The sequence below is a fragment of the Ascaphus truei genome, chromosome 6 (assembly GCF_040206685.1).
Source record: "Ascaphus truei isolate aAscTru1 chromosome 6, aAscTru1.hap1, whole genome shotgun sequence".
NCBI lineage: Eukaryota > Metazoa > Chordata > Amphibia > Anura > Ascaphidae > Ascaphus > Ascaphus truei.
The window spans coordinates 24,926,150-24,945,641 of NC_134488.1; the positions used below are offsets into that span (position 1 = coordinate 24,926,150).

Below are 19,492 nucleotides of genomic sequence, written 5' to 3' on the forward strand. Positions count from 1 at the left end.
TCAACCTCCCATGTCTGTGTGGACGTGTGGGGGGAATGGCGGCTCTCCTCCTCCGGCCCCCGGCGGCGCTCAGTCAGCAGGACACAGGGAAGGGGAAGCGGAGTTAGGGAGGAGAGAGGCTGAGCAGCGGCTCCTCTCACAGCCGGAGGACTTGCGGGGCTTCCGCCATCTAACTACACCCACACCCGCAGCACCAGAAGCTCTGCGCCAGCCATCTTTGTACACCCATGGCAGCGGACGTGTGGGGTTAATGGCGGCCGTTAGGAGCGGCGCCGGCGGCTATCGCCACCGCCGCATGTCACAGCAGGCATGTGGGGGGGAGGGATGGGGGAGCCGTGACGTCACTTACGTTTCACATTTGTCCCCCATCTCTCCCGTTTTACCCCATCAGAATAGGTGCCACTAAAGAAGTTTCACTTCAATAAGGTTAGTTTGGCAAGATCTATCCTTCATAAATCCATGCTGACTATTACTAATAATTTTGTTTTCCATTAAGTATTCCTGAATATTATCCCGTATTAAACCTTCAAGTAGTTTCCCTACTATTGAAGTCAGGCTTACAGGTCTGTAATTTCCCGGCTGTGATCTAGCTCCCTTTTTAAATATAGGCACCACATCTGCTTTACGCCAATCTTGTGGTACTGAGCCTGTGGAAATGGAGTCCTTGAATATTAAATATAATGGTTTGGCTATTACTGAGCTTAACTCCTTGAGAACTCTTGGGTGTATGCCATCGGGGCCAGGTGCCTTATTTATGTACCTCTATGTACAATGTATATTTTCTGTGCATAAATGTAGGGAATTACATATTAGCAGAACAGTGTGTGTGTGTGTGTGTGTGTGTGTGTGTGTGTGTGTGTGTGTGTGTGTGTGTGTGTGTGTGTGTGTGTGTGTGTGTGTGTGTGTGTGTGTGTGTGTGTGTGTGTGTGTGTGTTGCCTGTTCTGTACACACATTGTGCACTACTGTATATTGCTGAATAAAATTTGTGCCCATATTTACTAAATGGTGCTAACCCATAAATCGCCTTCTGGCCCATTCAACGGAAGCGTTTTCCAGTACTAAAAGGTGTCTTTTGAGATAGCACCACTTAGCCTATATGGGCCTTACGCTTTTGGGACATGTTTTGGGCCACAAGATGCAGATGTAGCTCTGTAAATCTAAAATATCGTAGAGGAGTGCAATATAGAAGCAATAACTCTATTCTGTATCACAGCTGAATTAAAGGTACACGACTGTCTTGTCCATGGACAGTCACACAACTCTTCCCTTATTGAAGAAAAAGCCTTTCACACGGCTAAAACGTGCATAAATAAAAATGTACATGGGGTAGGTATGACCTAGTTCGGGAGTGGCCGACTCCAGTCCTCAAGGGCCACCAGCAAGTCGGGTTTTAAGGATATCCCTGCTTCAGCACAGATGGCTCAATGTGCTGAAGCAGGGATATTTTTAAGACCTGACCTGTTGGTGGCCCTTGAGGGCTGGAGTTGGAGTACTTCACTTGGAATCACAAGGCTGAAAATTAAAACACACAATCACAGCAAGCTCTAACCCCAGAACCCACCACATCATATATATATAATATATATATATATATTTGTATCAAAAGGAGAGCTACTGCACGTGGCCAAATATATACGACAAAAGACTTAAATACCCAATGCTCCATCCAATGAGAAAATACAGTTAAATACTTCAATGTTAGTATTCTCATGAGTAAGGGTCATTTAGTTAAACCCTTTGGCCAAGGCGTTATAAGCCTGCAGCCACGTCACAACCGTTAAAACGGCAAACCCATCGAAATGGTAATTACAGCATTCAAACCAGGTGGTCCTCCGGAGATAAACCTGGCTATTTTCAGCTCCGAGGACTCCCCTGTTCCTGAGACGCTTCCCTGTGGATCGTGTCCCCTGGAGGAAGCGGAGACACTCGTCACAGAACCCGGTAAGTATCTCGGGAACGAAAGGTTCCAGGGGCTGAAAATGATGTTCAGCTCCAAAGCACCAACCCAAAATTACAAGTGACGGATAAGATTGCGCAGGCGGGATTGCTGTTTTACAGTCCAGTTACTAATGCTGTAATGATCGGAGAAGCATTTTATACCTTTACCACGGAGTGTTAATATAATCACTTGGGTAAATAGACCAGTGTATGTCAGGCAGGTGAGGGATCCACAGCTATGTTTCTGTGCTAAAACGGCAAAGCACTGTAATTCCTTTATATTTTCGGCTAGATTTACTGCAGCTCCCAATCACTTTTGAGTAATCAATCTTCATTGAAGCGGAAGCTAATAGCACCCTTTAGTGAATCTGTCGATGGGGCTATAAAGAAATCATTACTAATATTTAGAGAGGCAGGAAGATACTTTGATGTAAGGTTATCTGACAGGAGTGGCCAACTCCAGTCCTGAAGGGCCACCAGTTGTTGACTGAGCCACCTGTGCTGAAGCAGGGATATCCTTAAAACCTGACCTTTTGAGGACTGGTGTTGGCCACCCCTGTTATATGTCATATCATAAGTAATACAAGAACTGAGCTCCTAATACTTAATGTCACATTGAGGTACAGCTCAACCCCGTTATAACGCGATCCATTACAGCGCGAATCCGCTTATAACGCGATGCAAGCTTGGCTCCTAATGTTCGTATTCATGAACACTTTAAACACGATTATTGGTATCTTAAATACTTTATTGTACAATGCGTACACTTGTGCATTATTTCTAACGCGATCCGCTTATAACGCGATGGGATTCTTTGGACCCCAAGCACAGCGTTATAAGGGGGTTGAGATGTATTACGGTTTCCTTTCATTGTACCACCAAGGCAGGTATGGGGGACCTGTTTCAGACGTGAATGTGCTCATAAGTGTTCTTTATCATTATCGTTCCTCTAGGAATCCAAAAACAACAGCAGAGTTGAGAGGAAGAGAGAAAAGATGGAAGTACCAAAACTTTTTGCAAACTTCCAACCCTACACTCTTTTATTTCTCCTCTTCTCTCTCCGTGTTCTACCCTTGTTTTTCCTTCATTCCTACATCTCTCCCATACATGCACTTCTTACCGCTCTAGGCTATAAGCACTTTCTTTTTTCCATTCCAACACTCTACAAAAACGTCTCTGTCATGTCAACATTTCTGCCTCAGTCCAACATTTCCGTCACATTCCTACACTTTCAACAACATAAACACAGCTTGCTTCTTTCCTCCCATTGGGTCACGTTCATCAAGTGCCCGTACAGGTTATCTCGCACCCACTCCGGCGTTAACGCCCATTCAAGTCCACGAGAGTTAACGACGAGTACGATATCCGTACCGGCACTTGTTGAAGGTTGCTTATTATGTCTTCCCCTTACATCTTCATGGCTCATCTCTTGTACCAGTTAAGACTTCTCATTCTGTACGACACGTGTGATGACTACAAACACTTGAACTCCACTACATCTCTATGCCCGACAAGGCGTCTTATTCATTTTGATACTCCAGATCAGAGGTGCTCAATTCCAGTACTCAAACCTCCCCCCCCCCCCCCACACCCATACAACAGGTCAGCTTTTCAGGATAGCTCAGCTTCAGCACAGGTGGCTCAATCAGAGGATCAGTCAAAGACCGAGCCCCTGATTGAGCCACCTTTGCTGAAGCAGGGGCTGATTGAGCCACCTGTGCTGAACCTGGGATATCCGGAAGATGTGACCAGTTGTATGGGGAGGGGGGGGGCTTGAGAACAGCAGTTGAGCACCTCTGCTCCAGATAATAAATGTACCACATTTCTGAAAGGCAGAAACTGAACAGGTTTGCATGACCCAGCAATGTTTTGGAGACTAGGGGCTGTTCCAAATAGTATAATCTGCAACACTTTATGGAAAGGAAAACATAGTCTTGCTATGCTGTCTACAGTTATTCTTAACCTATTTATCACTTTATACAGATCTGTGCAAACCAGGACATTTCATCGCTTTACCCCATGAACTTTTCACACGTTGCAACACTTCTTTACAACAACTCGCCGTTTTTATAGCACAACATGAATCATTATGTGTAGCACTGTTTTCTCAATCCATCACTACAGTACTATTCTGTCACCGCCTCGCTATTACGATTAACCCCTGTGCCGCCAGTGCTGACGTCACCCTTCTATAAAACCTTTAAGGCTTTTTCAACGTATTGTATCTTGCAAAATGTCACAGGGTCCCCTTGGTACCCCGGAGAAGTCAATGGCATTTTTTAGCAAGTCCTTTTACCAACTTGAGATCCTGCAGCTTTTCTATATACAATAAGAGCAAAGCTAGAAGTGGCAATAAAAAAGATACAGGTAGTGTCATCCAACACTGCACCTGGATTGTAACTGTGCAGAGTGAGAGGTGTGTGGTGTGTTGGCTGAGTCACATACCTTGTCATGCTCTTGTAACTCCTCACTGTTGGATAAGGTGACATTAAAGGATTCAGTAAACTGATGTGGGTCTTTCCCCTTCTTGCGCTCTTTTTTAGCTGCCAGAACCCGGAAGACTGCAAGCTGCTGGCACAGAACGGTGGCCACTGTGAGCCATACCCAACACCTCATTATGTGCTGGGGGAATATATCCTTCAAAGTTTCAAATGCTGGGCTGAGGGAAGCTTCCAGTCCCTCTGGAAGATGCTGGATAGGATAAAACAAGTGCAAAGTGATCCTTCAGTGTAGATAAGGAGACACCAGAAGTGGCCAAGACAAAGGGTCAAGATATAGCATCAATCTATTTAATTCCACCAGTTTTTTTTTTTTTTTTTTTTACAGATAACAGGATGGGTTGGAAGCGAGTGTTGCTCCCATCGACTTCCTCACAAGTTTAAAGAGCCTAATTGAAACTCACTCAACTATGAAGTCTGTGAAGTCTGAAGTATCAGGGCAGCATCTCAGCCCACATCTGCCAGCATAGAGACCCATCAGTGTATGAGCTTCTCTGCTATGACAGAACAAAGCGCTGATCAATGAAATCTTGACCCATCATGTGCATGGTGTGACAGAGCCATCCTTACGTTGACCATTCTCTCCTTTTGCGATGAACTGGCTGCATCCAGATGCTGCACCTCGCAGCACTTTCTTTCTTGACCAATCTATGGACACATGTAAAGAATATATTGACTGGAAAGTCAGAATCCACTTTTAACAGGTAGCTGCTCCAAAATTTCAACTGGGTTTTGAATTCTCAAGCAGAAGGGGGAAGAAAGAAAAAAAGTCAAGCCTATCTCTCCCCTACACAGATGAAACCACCTCCATATACTGTATGTATTCTTAGCTCCACAAGTTTGTGCCTACCTTTATTTAATTTTTTTAGTGACAATAATTCAATCCTCTTGAAAAGTCTGTTACTGCAGATGAAACAAAACAAACACAAAAAAAAAGGGATGTAACAGAAAGTCCAGTAGTCCACACAAAATCCCTCTTCTGATCTCTTTAACATATGCTTTTTATTTATTTTTTTAATTGTAGTTATTATTTAGATGGTGCTTTCTCTTTCTCTGTTCCAGTCTCTCTCTCTCTCTCCTCTCTCACTCTGTCTCTTCCCAACTGCAAATTGGCAGTTGCTCTCCAGGCTGCTTCATTTCACCAAATATATACTTCTTCCCTGTAACAGCCCAAACAACTTGTAGGAGAGAGGGAGGGGCCTCTCACTCACCATCTGTCAATCCTCTTTTTTTTCTTTTTTTTTTTTTAACAGCCCTATTAAAGAAGAGCTGATAAGCAGATCAACTCTTCTCCATAGAGATGTTAAGCACTTTTTAATGAACCCCTAACCCTTTTTTTATTGGGGAAAAGACTGCTCAGATTATGAAAATGTCAATTGAAAAAAAAACCTAGGAAAAGCCCCTATGGTTTAAACCCCTGTAGGTGAAAACCACTTCATTCAACCCGTTTGCAGATGATCTCTGATTATAACTTTTGGTTCTTGTAAATTGTGTATGTCATGTGTTTAGCATAGTAATACGGCATATCGTGAAATAGATCCGTTTTATGTATTCCCTGGTCTAGGCAGCATATTTAAGGCTAAGCTTATAGCGGCCGTGCGACCGAGCGCTTGGCGTCGTGCGCGCCTGTCGCCTGAGCGATGGTTGAACTGAGCTTCCAGCGACTGGGGAGGCGTCACCAGGCTGGTTCACCCTCAGCTTCGTCGCATACTATAATCACAGCCTAAAGCGGCAATCCAAGCTGGGGATTTTTTTTGCAAAGTATGTATGTGTATATATATATATATATATATATATATATATATATATATATAATCATTGAAGCAGAGGTCTCCGGAGCTGAACCCCGTTAATTTCAGCTCCAGGGACCCCCTGCTTCCGGAATTACAAGCCTCCGGAGGGGCCGCCGGTAGCCGTTCTGCACGACTAGCATATAATGGCCACTTTTCAAAGCTTCTGCGACCTGCGGGCCAATAGGAATCCATGACATCATCAGGGCAGCTTCCTATTGGCCCACGTGATGCAGGAGCTTTAAAAAGCAGAAGTATACCTGTACCCCCCTTCAGAGGTAAGCATCTCTCGAGCAGGGGGTCGCTGGAGCTGAAATTAACAGCGTTCCGCTCCGGAGACCCCCTGCTTCAATGCTCTGTAACAAAAAAAAAACAAAATCAATGGCTTGGATTGCTCCTATAAATGGGCGGGTATTTAATGCCCAAAAGACATCTAATTTGTCTATTATTATTACGTATTATTCTTTAAGCAGATTATTTTAAATTTTTCTATTTTTAGTAGTCTCTTTTTCTCCCTCCAAAAGTCGGGAGATCTAGAAGCTGTATTAGTTGCAGAGAAACCTTGGGCTCATATACAGGCAGTGGAACATTGCCTAGACCTATATTTTCATATACTGCTCCTGAAATGTGCCGTCCGTCACCGAACATGTCTATTCCGTGGTCAAAGTGGCTTGTATAAGTAGCATTGATACTTTTTACTGTGGTCGTAACTTTGTAATGCTCCCGCATCACGTCTTCATTATCTAACCGTGGGAGTATTTTACAAGTCATCTTTGGTTTGACAAATACTTTTCCTACCTGTAGCTTTGTAACAATGGCTTTTTATTATTTTTTTATGTCTGGGCAAAACAAATATAATAAAAAAAAAGGTTATTTAATATAAGACATAGTGGCACTGTGGCTCGATGCGAGAAATTCGAAACCTGCTAAATATTGGTGTACAAATGTGTGAACCTTATTTGAGAAGGATTTATAAAATATTGATGCCTCAAAGAACAGAATGCGTGAGAAGAAAGGAGGGCTACACTTTACTACTTAGTACCATCGCACATTGACTGTGTTTAAAGAGGCAATCCAAGCGGGTCATTTTAACATAGGATTGAAGCAGGGGGTCTCCGGAGCTGAACCCCGTTAATTTCACCTTCGGGGACTCCCTGCTTCCAGAGATACTTACCTCTGTAGGAGGGGGGGGGTGCAGGTAGCCGCTCCGCTCGGCTAGCAGGGATCACCTAATGGCCGAGGTTCAAAGCTCCCGTGCCCTGCGGGCCAATAGGAAGCCGTGACGTCATCAGGTTCGGCTTCCTATTGGCCCGCGTGACTCAGGAACGTCAAACTTTGCCGTGATGCCGGCACCACCGGTACCACTTAAAGGAGCAATTCATGGGGGAGGGGGGAAAGAGGGGGAAGGAGGTTCTATTATTTTTTTAACATAGGTTTGAAGCAGGGGGTCCACAGAGCTCTGTAGAGAGTGATGCAGCGCACCGCGATCAAAATGAAGAACAGGTCTGGCCAAAAATGTATAATCTTTAATAAAGTATCATAAAACCAAGGGATGCAGCCCTTCTACGCGTTTCGTGTCTAGCACTTTATCAAGAAGTGCTTCCACACGGTATACAGAACATTTAAGTAGTAATGGCTGCCAAATCTCGCGATATCTGTGACGTCACGTCCCCATCATAGCCAATAGAGCCTAACTATCTGACGCATGCGCACTAAGACCCAGAATGGGGGAGTGACCAGCCATCACGCAATCTCCCCAACACTGTTGAGGAACGCCCCTAGGGGAGTTCCACAAGGGGAGGAATGGACATGACGGAGACTGTATCCGCCCCCATCCTGGCTCTACGTGCCCGCTGCAGGTGTTAAACAACAAGAGAATATAATCAAAAGGTCTCAACTACAGAAAAGCAAAGAAATTAATAAGTATTAACCCCCTCACAACGCATATTGCACCCCCATGTGGTGGGAGATTAACCATCCACATTCCAGCCAACTCATCATCCTTAGTGGACAACCCGCAGGAGAGAGTTGAAAAATGGAACATGGTGTGTATCCCCCAGTCATGCGGTGTACATATATATGGAAAAAATGTACAAAATAGAATATAAAAATATATATATTATGTACTCCAACTTTTATGAACTAATGAGGGCTGTTAAATAAAATAAATCGTGGATGGGTTATATATACTAAAGAATATATATATAGCAATACTGGGCAGCCATTTTACAATAATCAAGAACATACAATTTTATTAATTAAAAAAATATATACATGTATGTAACAAAACATCTAAAAGAATTTATTAAAGTATACAATATACTCGTGTAAAAACAAATGAGCATCCTTGTGATGACAGTGAGACATAATTAATTCAGACAATCACATTTAAAGAGGCAATCCAAGCGGGTCATTTTAACATAGGATTGAAGCAGGGGGTCTCCGGAGCTGAACCCCGTTAATTTCACCTTCGGGGACTCCCTGCTTCCAGAGATACTTACCTCTGTAGGAGGGGGGGGGGTGCAGGTAGCCGCTCCGCTCGGCTAGCAGGGATCACCTAATGGCCGAGGTTCAAAGCTCCCGTGCCCTGCGGGCCAATAGGAAGCCGTGACATCATCAGGTTCGGCTTCCTATTGGCCCGCGTGACTCAGGAACGTCAAACTTTGCCGTGATGCCGGCACCACCGGTACCACTTAAAGGAGCAATTCATGGGGGAGGGGGGAAAGAGGGGGAAGGAGGTTCTATTATTTTTTTAACATAGGTTTGAAGCAGGGGGTCCACAGAGCTCAAATGAATGGGATTCTGCACTGGAGACCCCCTGCTTCAAACCTATGTTAAAATAAAAAAAACTATTAAAAACCATCAAACATGAATTGCTCTTTGAAGTGGTTATACCTGTGTGATTGGTATCTTTGTAGGCAGGATAAGCTGAGTCTTGGTAGGTGTTTGACTCTTGCTATCTAGTGTCGAACAGGACCTCGCATAGCAAAGCGACCTCTCCTTCTGCTTGGTCCTCTGACTTGGGATGGATGGGAGAAGGTAATCAAAGGACAGCAAACACCTTCATTCATATGCTTGCCGCATTTTTATCATCCCTATGGGGGGGGGGGGGTTGTTTTTTTTCCTTTAAGGTTGATTAAACCTGTGAAGGAAACCAACAATATTGTCAACTTGTTTACACAATGTATTTGTGTGCGCTCAGTAAGTATACTCTATCTACCTCAAACGGTCAGGTATCACTTTCACATGCTAAATTGCATCCTACTTTCCTGAACACTTGGAAATAAAGGATTCCAGCTCCTCAGTGATGAATAGACTGGTTAAACGTAGCAAATATATATTTATTTATTTTGTTTTGACAAATCAGTCTTTGCACCCTGGAGTAGGGTTGCCAGTTGGCTTCTCCAAAAATACCAATCTCCGCTCCATGCGGTTTCCTCCTCTCCTTGGCCCCAGGTTCCTGATGCCGCCTCCTGATTGGTTGAATTACCCAGCAGCCGGCAATCAAGATGGAGGTAGCTGCCCAGCCCCCTAAGCAACAGCCCTGTTCTGTCTCTCTGCTCTGGGAAATCCTGTGCCCCCCAAGCCAGTTAGGTCACTATGTCCAGAGAGGTAATACCAGGCACATACATGTCCAGTATTAGCTCTAAAAAAAAATTACTGGACAGTGTCCAAATACAGAACAGTCCGGTTCAATGCTGGACACTTGGGAACACTACAGCCTAGTGACTGATTAAAGCTCTTCATGATACCCAATGAAGGACCCCGAGAAGTTCGAAAGCTTGTAACATGCCAACTACTTGTTGGTCCAATAAAAGGCATCATACCCCCTACTCCCTCCTTTGTTACTACATGGTAGAAAGGACCAACCCTTCTTAGCTTTATGTTCAAGAAACCTCTCGTCACCATCACCTTTGCTCCTTGTTCCCTTTACCACTCAAAGCGCTTACCATTTTCCCACTATACAACCATGTACTGTCCAGTGCTGTTCTGGTATTCCAGGGGCCTGTTTGCTTAGATGACTTTGCAATGCATTCCAGGCTCCATGTGATAACAAAGGACTTAAGAGTTAGTGTAAAGATACATGTTTCAGGTTTATTTTCTTGTAAAATCTGTGTTGAGACACTTGAATTTGGTGGTTTTTGTTTAGTTTCCATACGCGCCTTGTGTTGCCTTTGTCTCCTACTTGTGCCTGTGGCTGGGCTGCTACAAGAGGTAGGACACATGGGAAATTCTGCTTCAATCTGGCTCTTGACGACTAGAGTTGGCCTTAGATATAGTTCAAACCTCTAGTGACCTTTTTGTGCTGCAGAAGTGTAGATTGGTCAGAGGTTTTGATAATGACCAACAGGAGAGCTCTTCCTCGTTGAAATTATAGGGTATTAAGCATTTGCATCCTCAAATGTTTCTTTTTCATATGTGAGGAAATGAACTGTTAATGCTTAAATATTAATGCTTAAATATTAATGCCAGGAGTACAAAGCACTGTTATAAAGTTACTTTTTCAGGGTGACAGATTGAACTCAGTACATTTTTTTTTCTGTAGAGCAGTCATTTTTAACCGGGATTCTGTGGGGGACCCCTGAGAGGTTCTGGGGGGCACCCCTGAGAGGTTCTGTGGCCGCCAGGGGGAGAGAGCTGGGAAAACTCTCCCAGCTGTCCGAGGCCCAGCAGCACCCCACGCAGCAGTGAGCAGGCGGCTCCGGAGCACAGCAGCAGCCCGGTCACTGCGATCCTTCCTCTTCCAGCTCCTGTCGACGCCGGACGTTGTGTTCAACTTCCGTCTGATAGGAAGAGGAGGGAGGTGTGTGTGAGTGAGTGAGAGTGAGTGAGTGAGAGAGAGATGAAAGTGTGAGGGGGAGAGATGAAAGTGTGAGGGGGAGAGTGTAAGGGGGCAAGAGGTCAGGCAAAGTATAAGGGGGCAAGAGGTCAGGCAAAGTATAAGGGAGCAAGAGGTCAGGGGAAAGTATAAGGGAGCAAGAGAAAGGGGGGAAATGTAAGGGGAGGCTGAGGGGGATAGAGTATAAGAGAGAGGAGAGGGAGGGAGTGTCAGGGCAGAAGATAGAGGGGCGAGAGTGTGAGGGAAGAGAGAGAGTGCAAGAGGAAGAGAGTATACGGCAGAGATTATAGTGCGTGCTTGAGTGCGCGCGCATGGCATAATATGCGCCCGTATCTCAAGCGATTTCTGCACATATTGGTTCAGGCGATGGGGAGGCATGGCGGAGGCGTGGCTATGACATCACAAAGCTGGTTCGCCATGATTGGCTGAACCGCTCAAGTGACGCGGCCGTCGCTTGAACAGACAATTTTTTATCTTTTCAAAACGCGGTCGAGCCATCGCACGAGGGGCGGCCTCTAAGGGATCCTGCAATTTGTACTTGTACGGAGTGTATGGGGGGAACAGAGAGAGGGGTAAGTGTGAGGGGGAAGAAAGAGACGGACGGAGGGAGAGAGAGATGGACGGATCGGGGGGGGGGGGGGGGTTCCCAGAATTTTACAATCTAATACTGGGGTTCCATACATATTTCCTCTGTAGTCAGCAACTAAAGTCTGGAATTGAAGGATTTTGTGGGTCTTAAATGTGTCTGAAACTGGTGTGAGTGATGCACAACCATCTTAATTTTACTGGTACATAAAAAGGTATATATATATATCCCTTGGTTTATGTGTGTGTGTGTGTATATGTGTGTGTATATGTGTGTGTGTATGTGTATGTGTCTGTGTCTGTGTCTGTGTCTGTGTCTGTGTGTGTGTGTGTGTGTGTGTGTGTGTATGTATATATATATATATATATATATATATATATATATAATCAAAAAATAAATAGATGATACCGTTCTGTGGCTAACGAAATGCTTTTATTTGTGCGAGCTTTCGAGATACGCTGATCTCTTCTTCCGGCGATGTTACAATGAATGAAGCAAGGATAACTTGAAAACAGTGTCTCTTGGAATGTTATCTGTGCTTGTCCTTCCCCCGGTGTGGATGTGTTTTATGGCTAGAGGTGTCAAAGGGTAACTGAAAGCAAGTGAAGAAAGAGTGTGTATGTGTATCAGTGTGAATAAGAATGAATGGAGAGCCCACAGTATAAACAGTGCTCTACACAAGGTGTGTGTGGAGTGAGAGGGATATAAATGGTGTGGGTGGGTGTGGAAATGTGAGAGTTTGTAGCACAACTAAAAGTGTGTGTGGATATATATATATACACACACAGAAACAATTAGTAGCGCTTGTGAGTGAATATTAGTGCTAAAATGTGCAAATTAATTCTATATATGTGTAATTTAAAAGAAGAATTAAATACGTGTAACAAGTGAATAATGTGAGCATCAAATGATTATAGCATAGGGACAGTCTGTACGGAATAGGCGAAGCTTCTGTATGGTCAAGCCTGACCAAATGTAAATAAAAAACAAGAAAAAAGAAGCGCCAGTTCAGTATGGTGTAAAATATATATGTAAAGTTTATTAAATAACCAGAGTAGTCAAAAGGACTAGTGGTTGACTGGTGTGATTAAAAAGCAATAGTATGTCTTATATAAGCAGATAGCAGCAATTAGCAAGTGACATATAGAGGGGGGTGTGGAGCAAGGAAGCAAGATATCATGGGGAAAGATGGCCAACAACAGGACTGGTGAATGTCAATAACAGTCCATGTGGCTGATGTTAACCCAGTAAAGAACAATACACACCCACTAGAGAATGTCCCTTCTCAATGGTGATGTGGGTGTGCTGATGACAGACCTGTTAAATCTGTTGAAGCACGGAATATATCTCCTCAACGTGCGGTCCGGTTAAACGGGTGTTGTTCTGATGTTGTAGAATCAATTCCCTCCTGTGGCACAAAATCACTTCCCGCGTGTCAGACCTCAGTTTGAGATGAGGCTTCCTGCGTTGTAAGTCCTTGCAGCGGCACCGGATGTGTATGTGAAAACGGGAGCCTCTATCCCCAAATGTAGAGCAACAAGTGATCCTAGTTGCTTCATACAAAACGTGCCCGCGTCACTGCGTTGCTGCGCTGCTACGTGATGACGTCCAACGCGTTTCGTCACTCTAGGTGACTTTCTCAAGGATCTTATCTTGCTTCCTTGCTCCAGACCCCCCTCTATATGTCACTTGCTAATTGCTGCTATCTGCTTATATAAGACATACTATTGCTTTTTAATCACACCAGTCAACCACTAGTCCTTTTGACTACTTATTATTTAATAAACTTTACATATATATTTTACACCATACGGAACTGGCGCTTCTTTTTTCTTGTTTTATATATATATATAATCACTGGAGGTAGAAATAGCGCATTTCATCTCTGGGCGACCAACCCCCAGTTTTGAATTCATTCAATTAAAAATAGATGAATACATAACTGCTCAAAGACTCACTTCTATAAGCTGGAAAGAATTGCAAAGCTTTGTTCCGATAAAGGTTTCATATTATGCAGGGTTGCAACAGGTGAAGGAACTATGAACAAAATGGCAGCTACAGAAAGAGTACATGATTGGTTACTCATTTTGAATGGCCTGTGATGGTATCGCTGGGCTCCTATGACCTCGGAGATATCATCTTCTCTGCTCAACAAGACGTTTCTAAAGGGGCTGTTATTGTCATTCTGTATTTCACATTCAAAAGTGGACATGTATAAGTCAAGTACTGTAACAAGTCAGCAATATAATGCAGCAACATACTGCAAGGAAGATGTACCATGCTTAATGTTAGGAAAGGGTACTGTACCGCACTGAAATGTCACCTGTCAATTACTGGAACACAATTAGACTAATATTAAGTCTGCATCATTATTACAATACATGCAGAGCTGTACCTCATAGAATTTACATGCATGAAGCATCCAAAATGTGTTCTAGCCACAATGAAAGGGCACGGGATTTAGAACTGGGATCCCCCACCTATGGAGGAGGCAGTCAATCACAAGGCAATTTCTTCTTTGTTAGGTTTTGAGATGCTCTCTAAGGCCCATATTCACTACAGAGAGCCGAGCTATACGCCATATTCAAATGAATGGGAGTTTAGGCGTGCTAAAGCTTAGCACTCTTTAGTGAATACGGGCCTAAGTGCAATCACGATTGTGACACGTTTCACAACTACTGAGGACACGAGTTTAAAGCAGCAAGCCTCCTTTTCATTGATTTATTGAGAACCAGAACAAATGGCGTTATGTTTATCTGCGTTAGCCCATCGGTTCCTGAGATATTGACCTGTTTGCAGGCCAGTGTTTATGGCCCCGTTTTGGGTAATAAATATGGCCGCCATCGACGCCTCGCTCCCCCAAGCCAACGGGAAGTCACGCCATCACCGGAGCATTGCATCAAGATTAGCTGTACCCAGCCTTCAAGCCATGAGCTAGAATGGATGGCCAGCCCGCACGGATCTGAGGTGTTAGGCACTACTGATGCGTGGCCAAGAAGCAACCAAACTGCAGAGCTTATCCAAAGCAATTATTAGATTCTTGCAAGATATGTCTGTCCCAGAATGGCAAACCACCTTAAAAAAAAGTCAGACCTTATTGCCAAAATATGGATCCTAGTACAAACAGGCCTGAAAAACCTATATACACTGGCGACACACTTTATTCGAGCTCGGCTAGTCCCACGAATTCGGGTATACCCGGGTGTATTGAGGTTTGTGACTGTTTTCTGCCCGAGTGCATTGAGTTATTTTCCAGCAGGGATTGAATCATTTTATTCCCGCTGGCTGCAATACTGCACAGTACATATATATATACTGCATTACAATTCATGAATTTATGCCATCTGGTAGACACGCGAAGCATTGCAGCCTATTAAATCCTAATCATTATCATTTAACAGATCAGCCGCCCATCAGCCAGGCATGAACCCAGGCTGGGAAGGCAAATGCAACGGGGCTTGTCAGAGGTGAGGAGCGGCACATTCCAGGTATCTGCCAGGTACATACCGGGTATTTGCTCGAATAAAGTGTGTCGGTGCAGTACCAAGGTGCTTATTCTATATCAGGGGTGGGACAACTCTAGTCCTCAAGGGCCACCAACAGGTCAGGTTTTCAGGATATCCCTGCTTCAGCACAGGGGGTCTTCGACCGAGCCACCTATGCTGAAGCAGGGATATCCTGAAAACCAGACCTGTTGGTAGCCCTTGAGGACTGGAGTTCGCCCCCCCCACCCCCTCCCCGTTCTATATCAACCAAAGCGGCCGACCAGGCATTTTTCGACCAAAATTTACCAATGACATAAATAGGGAATTCCAGTCGCAAAATGGCCCCAATCTGTAGCTTCAGCCGATATAGAATAAGCCCCGGAGAACAGAAGATATAAAGAGACGCTGAAGCCCAGCTATTTCGTTTAGCGCGGTCACGAAGGAGAATGAAGAGAAACAGTTAAACAGCCCCCCCTCCCCAGCACCCCCATCCCTCTCCCGTCCGTGCATTCCATTAAAAGTATGCGCCTTGCTTTATTTGTTAATAATATTTAACCTTCTTTGGCGCCTGCTGGTACTTCAGCCCCCCTTCCAGGTTAGTTGTAGACAAGCCCCGAATTTGTTAAAAGTACACTTGATGACACACAAATAGCACAATCTGTCAGACAGCAGCTAAACAGCTCTGACAGATCCACAGTCCATGGAAAAAAACCTGACATTCTCAAAGCCTCTCTCTTTCTTCTCACCCCCCCCCCCCCCCCCTTCCCTTAATTCCTCTTTATTTTACATGCATTCACATTTGGCTGAAGCATCGACTTTAAAGATATTCCCCCAAAATATTGTTAGCTGCCCAGGGCTGTCAGCAACTTCAATTTATTGTGATGTTTATTGATCTCGTCATTATGGGGGGTTTTTTTTTCTAGATTTTTTGGCCCAGAACTTTTGTTTATCATTGAACAGACATATAATTCATATGGCCCCTGAGGATAACTGTTTAATAGTAACCACACTACTGAATATATATCTTGGCCATCCATGGCACACATGCTGCTTTTTGATTGAAATGTAGCATATTTTATTGCAGTGTTTTAACTATAATATATTTTAATGAGATTTTTCTTTTGTAAAATAAGAATGCCTATGTACACAATTTGAGTTCACAGATAACCAACCGTTCAGTTTACGGTTTCCAGGAGGCTTCTCCAAAAACAAGTACAAGGTCGCCCAAGAGAAGAAACAAAGGACACAATTAGTCATTTAAAAAAACAATTTATCGGTACACTTGGAACGTGTACAACTTACTTGAAAATATAAGGTGGATCACAATAATCCCAAACGTCCGCAACACCCTCGAGGAATGGGCCTCAAATCTCTCTGAACCCCACGCCAAAAAAGTCCCAATCTCTTGAAGGAACGAAAAAGTGCCCAGTCTCTGTGATGGTAAAAGAAAAAGGCTGGAAACACAATTCTTTTGGCGTCCTTGTGGGTATGCGTACTGCGGCTTCCGTAGTCCGTCGTCACGTGACTGCGTCGCTGCGTATGACCTCACCGCGACGCGTTTCGTGTCTCAATGACACTTCTTCAAGGGGTTGATCCACCTTATATTTTAAAGTTGTACACGTTCCAAATGTACTGACAAATTGTTTTTTTAAATGACTAATTGTGTCCTTTGTTTCTTCTCCTATGCGCCCCTGTACTTGTTTTTGTACGTTGGATATTCCCCGCTGTTCACGGGAGACAGGGAGCTGCAGGGAGAAGCTGCACACAGACTGGGAGGAGATAGAAATCTAAGGTCAGCGCGCACTATACCTTTCTACGGGTTTCTCCAACAATACTGGACACTATGGTGAAAGGTGTGACGTGCTCGAGACTCGCACCTCTCACCACTCCATGCTGTTTCTTTCTCTCCTTGGCCCCACCCACAGTTTCCTGACCCATTACCCAGCAGCAGCCAATCAGGATGGAGGAAGCTGACCAGCCCCCTAACAACAGCCCTGCTCGGGGAAATTAAGTGCCCCCCCAAGCCGGTCAGGTCACTATGTCCAGAGAGGTAATACCGGACACACACATGCCCAATATTACCTCTAATTTCTCACTGGACAGAGTGCCCAATACAGGACAGTGCGGTTCAATACTGGACACCTGGCAACCCTAGAACTTGAGATACATTTTTCAGGAGGCTCATGCTTCTACTGGATGTTACAAACCCCAAGCCTGCTGCCACCAAAAACACCAGATAAGTCAGGTTTCCTGCTGTTCAGCTTTCCATGGTCACAAATATCATGACAAATCAAGAATGTAGTATCCATCTTGACAAGATGCTAATGCTCTTTCAATCATTTAAATTTTAGATTTGATTTTGTGTGGCTCCTCTAATATAGTTTAGCCACTGATTGAGCAGGGACATCCTTAAAACCTGACCTGTTGGGGAGGGGAATTTGAGGAGTGAAGTTGAGAACCCCCGAGTGAAGGTAATAGAAGCAATTCAGCAGCTTATGTTGACATTAAATAATGTACAAAGCCTCTCTGGATGTCACTACCAAGAGCACTATTTCACTAAGCAACAAATGCCGCCATTTTCTGATGCTAACCCATCTCTTAACGTTGGCTTGATGTACAGTATAGTGCATTTTGTAACAAGTGCTACCAATGGATCCAATCCAGATTTCCAACACTGTTCTAGGTGGGCTGCATGGAAAGGGAGGACAAAAGTGCACTAAAGAAATAACGGTCATAGAATGGAAAAGGGAGTTTTCCCTGCCGCTTGTACCTGCATCAAATGTGTGTTCTAATGACACCGAGGATACCGTTTGATCAAGTCCTGTGAGAACAGGGCAGCCCCATACTAAGCTGAATGGAAATCAAGAGAAATGTTGCGTTAAAAAGACACATACACAGATAATACATAGGTAAGAGACACTTACGTAGCATGGAAGACAATCAAGTCTAATATGGGATTATCATACACAATCTCTACATTTCTGCCTATTAAAGGGAAACGCAAAGTTCCTCCCAGGCCAAAATCAGGCATCCTTCCGGCAAGGGCTTAAGGTGTATAGGACATTTGATAAAGGAAGACCAGGGCTCCTTACCTGTGAGAAATTAAAGGGAAAGTGTGAGATACCTACTTCACATGGTTATTTGTATGCACAGGTGACACATGATTGTAAATCACTGGAGAACTATAAAAAGGAGGTACAGTATTGTCAAATAATAGGTTTGATCATTTCTTTAGTCTTTCCAGAGAGGATAGATACACTATATCAGATATATACAATGTAGCAAGAGAGAAAAATCATGAGAGGATTTAGCAAAAGGCTTTTGTGGCCTGAGACAAAGATTTAAAGGAAATAACGGAATTAGATGTAATACTTAGTGGTTTAGATAGAACTAGAAAACTTACCATATCAGAAACGTGGATAGAGATGCAAGTAAAACTGACACACAGGGCATAGTGTGCTTTTAAGGCCTCGGGCATAGACACTTTGCCCGTGCGGAGGCGCGCTGAGGCTCAGGGAAAGCGGTGCTTTCCCTGGCCTTAGAGCGTGCGCCATCCGTGGGCGGACCAGTGACATCACGGCGCTGGTTCGCGACGTGACCGGCCCTGCGCTCTGGCGAGCGCCAAATCTAAAATTTTGGTAAGGCACATGCTTCCGCAAGCGTGCGGAAGCGTGCGCGAGCCCCTGCTAAAGCCGCTCTCATTGCGGCTGCAGGGGCTCAGTGCTGAGCGTGTGCGCGCCTCAGCACGGGTCAGCAAGGCTGATCCTACTATCTCCCAGGCCTAACACAAGTTACAAGGATACAGACAAATCAAGGAATAGATGTCCAAAGCGCCAACAACCTAAAGCAGACCTGAAACACGGCTAATGGGGCTGCCCCAAGGTTGCAAATCTTTGGGTCCAAGTGCTGAATTATACTGTATACAGAAGAATGTTAAAATAACTGCGGTTAAAGAACCAGTTTCTATGACATTTGGCAACTTGGAGGAATCACATTATTGGCGGCCAGAAAAACCATAACGTTACAATGGATAAAAGATATACCCCCTAACATGGAGACGCTAACCAAATATTTAAACACAGTTATTCATGTTAGAAAAAATGGAAGCTGAAACCAATAAAGAGCTAAAGACGAAAATAGTATTTTAAAAAAATGGGACAACGAGGTTGTGATGCGGGCGTTTTGGCCAAACGTAATGGTATTTACTAAGAAGTCTAAGGGTTCGTCCCCGGTGGCCACGGCTGCGCGGGCGTGACGGCGTGCGCGCTTCACACAAGGTACAGCCCTCTACGGGGCAGGCCCCAGTCGGCATGTGTGTGCGTGGGCGGGCGGACAAGCCGCGAGGCGCGACCAC

General features: G+C 44.4%; 2 protein-coding genes across 3 annotated transcripts in view; one reads left to right on the top strand and one right to left on the bottom strand.

The window, feature by feature from the left end:
* The window catches only part of C1QTNF12 (C1q and TNF related 12), a 66,931-nt gene extending 61,339 nt beyond the window's left edge, over positions 1-5,592 (bottom strand). The window contains exons 1-2 of one of the 2 annotated variants that reach the window (XM_075603663.1): positions 5,288-5,592; positions 4,385-5,085 (exon numbers count right to left, since the gene is read on the bottom strand). In XM_075603663.1, the coding sequence (XP_075459778.1) occupies positions 4,385-4,555 (171 nt within the window). In that variant the 5' untranslated portion in view covers positions 4,556-5,085; positions 5,288-5,592. Of the gene's footprint in view, positions 1-4,384 lie in introns of both variants that reach the window. The other variant, XM_075603662.1, reaches the window with a different exon arrangement.
* LOC142496764 (phospholipase A2 homolog otoconin-22-like) overlaps positions 1-19,492 on the top strand; it is a 399,541-nt gene that overhangs the window by 180,989 nt on the left and 199,060 nt on the right.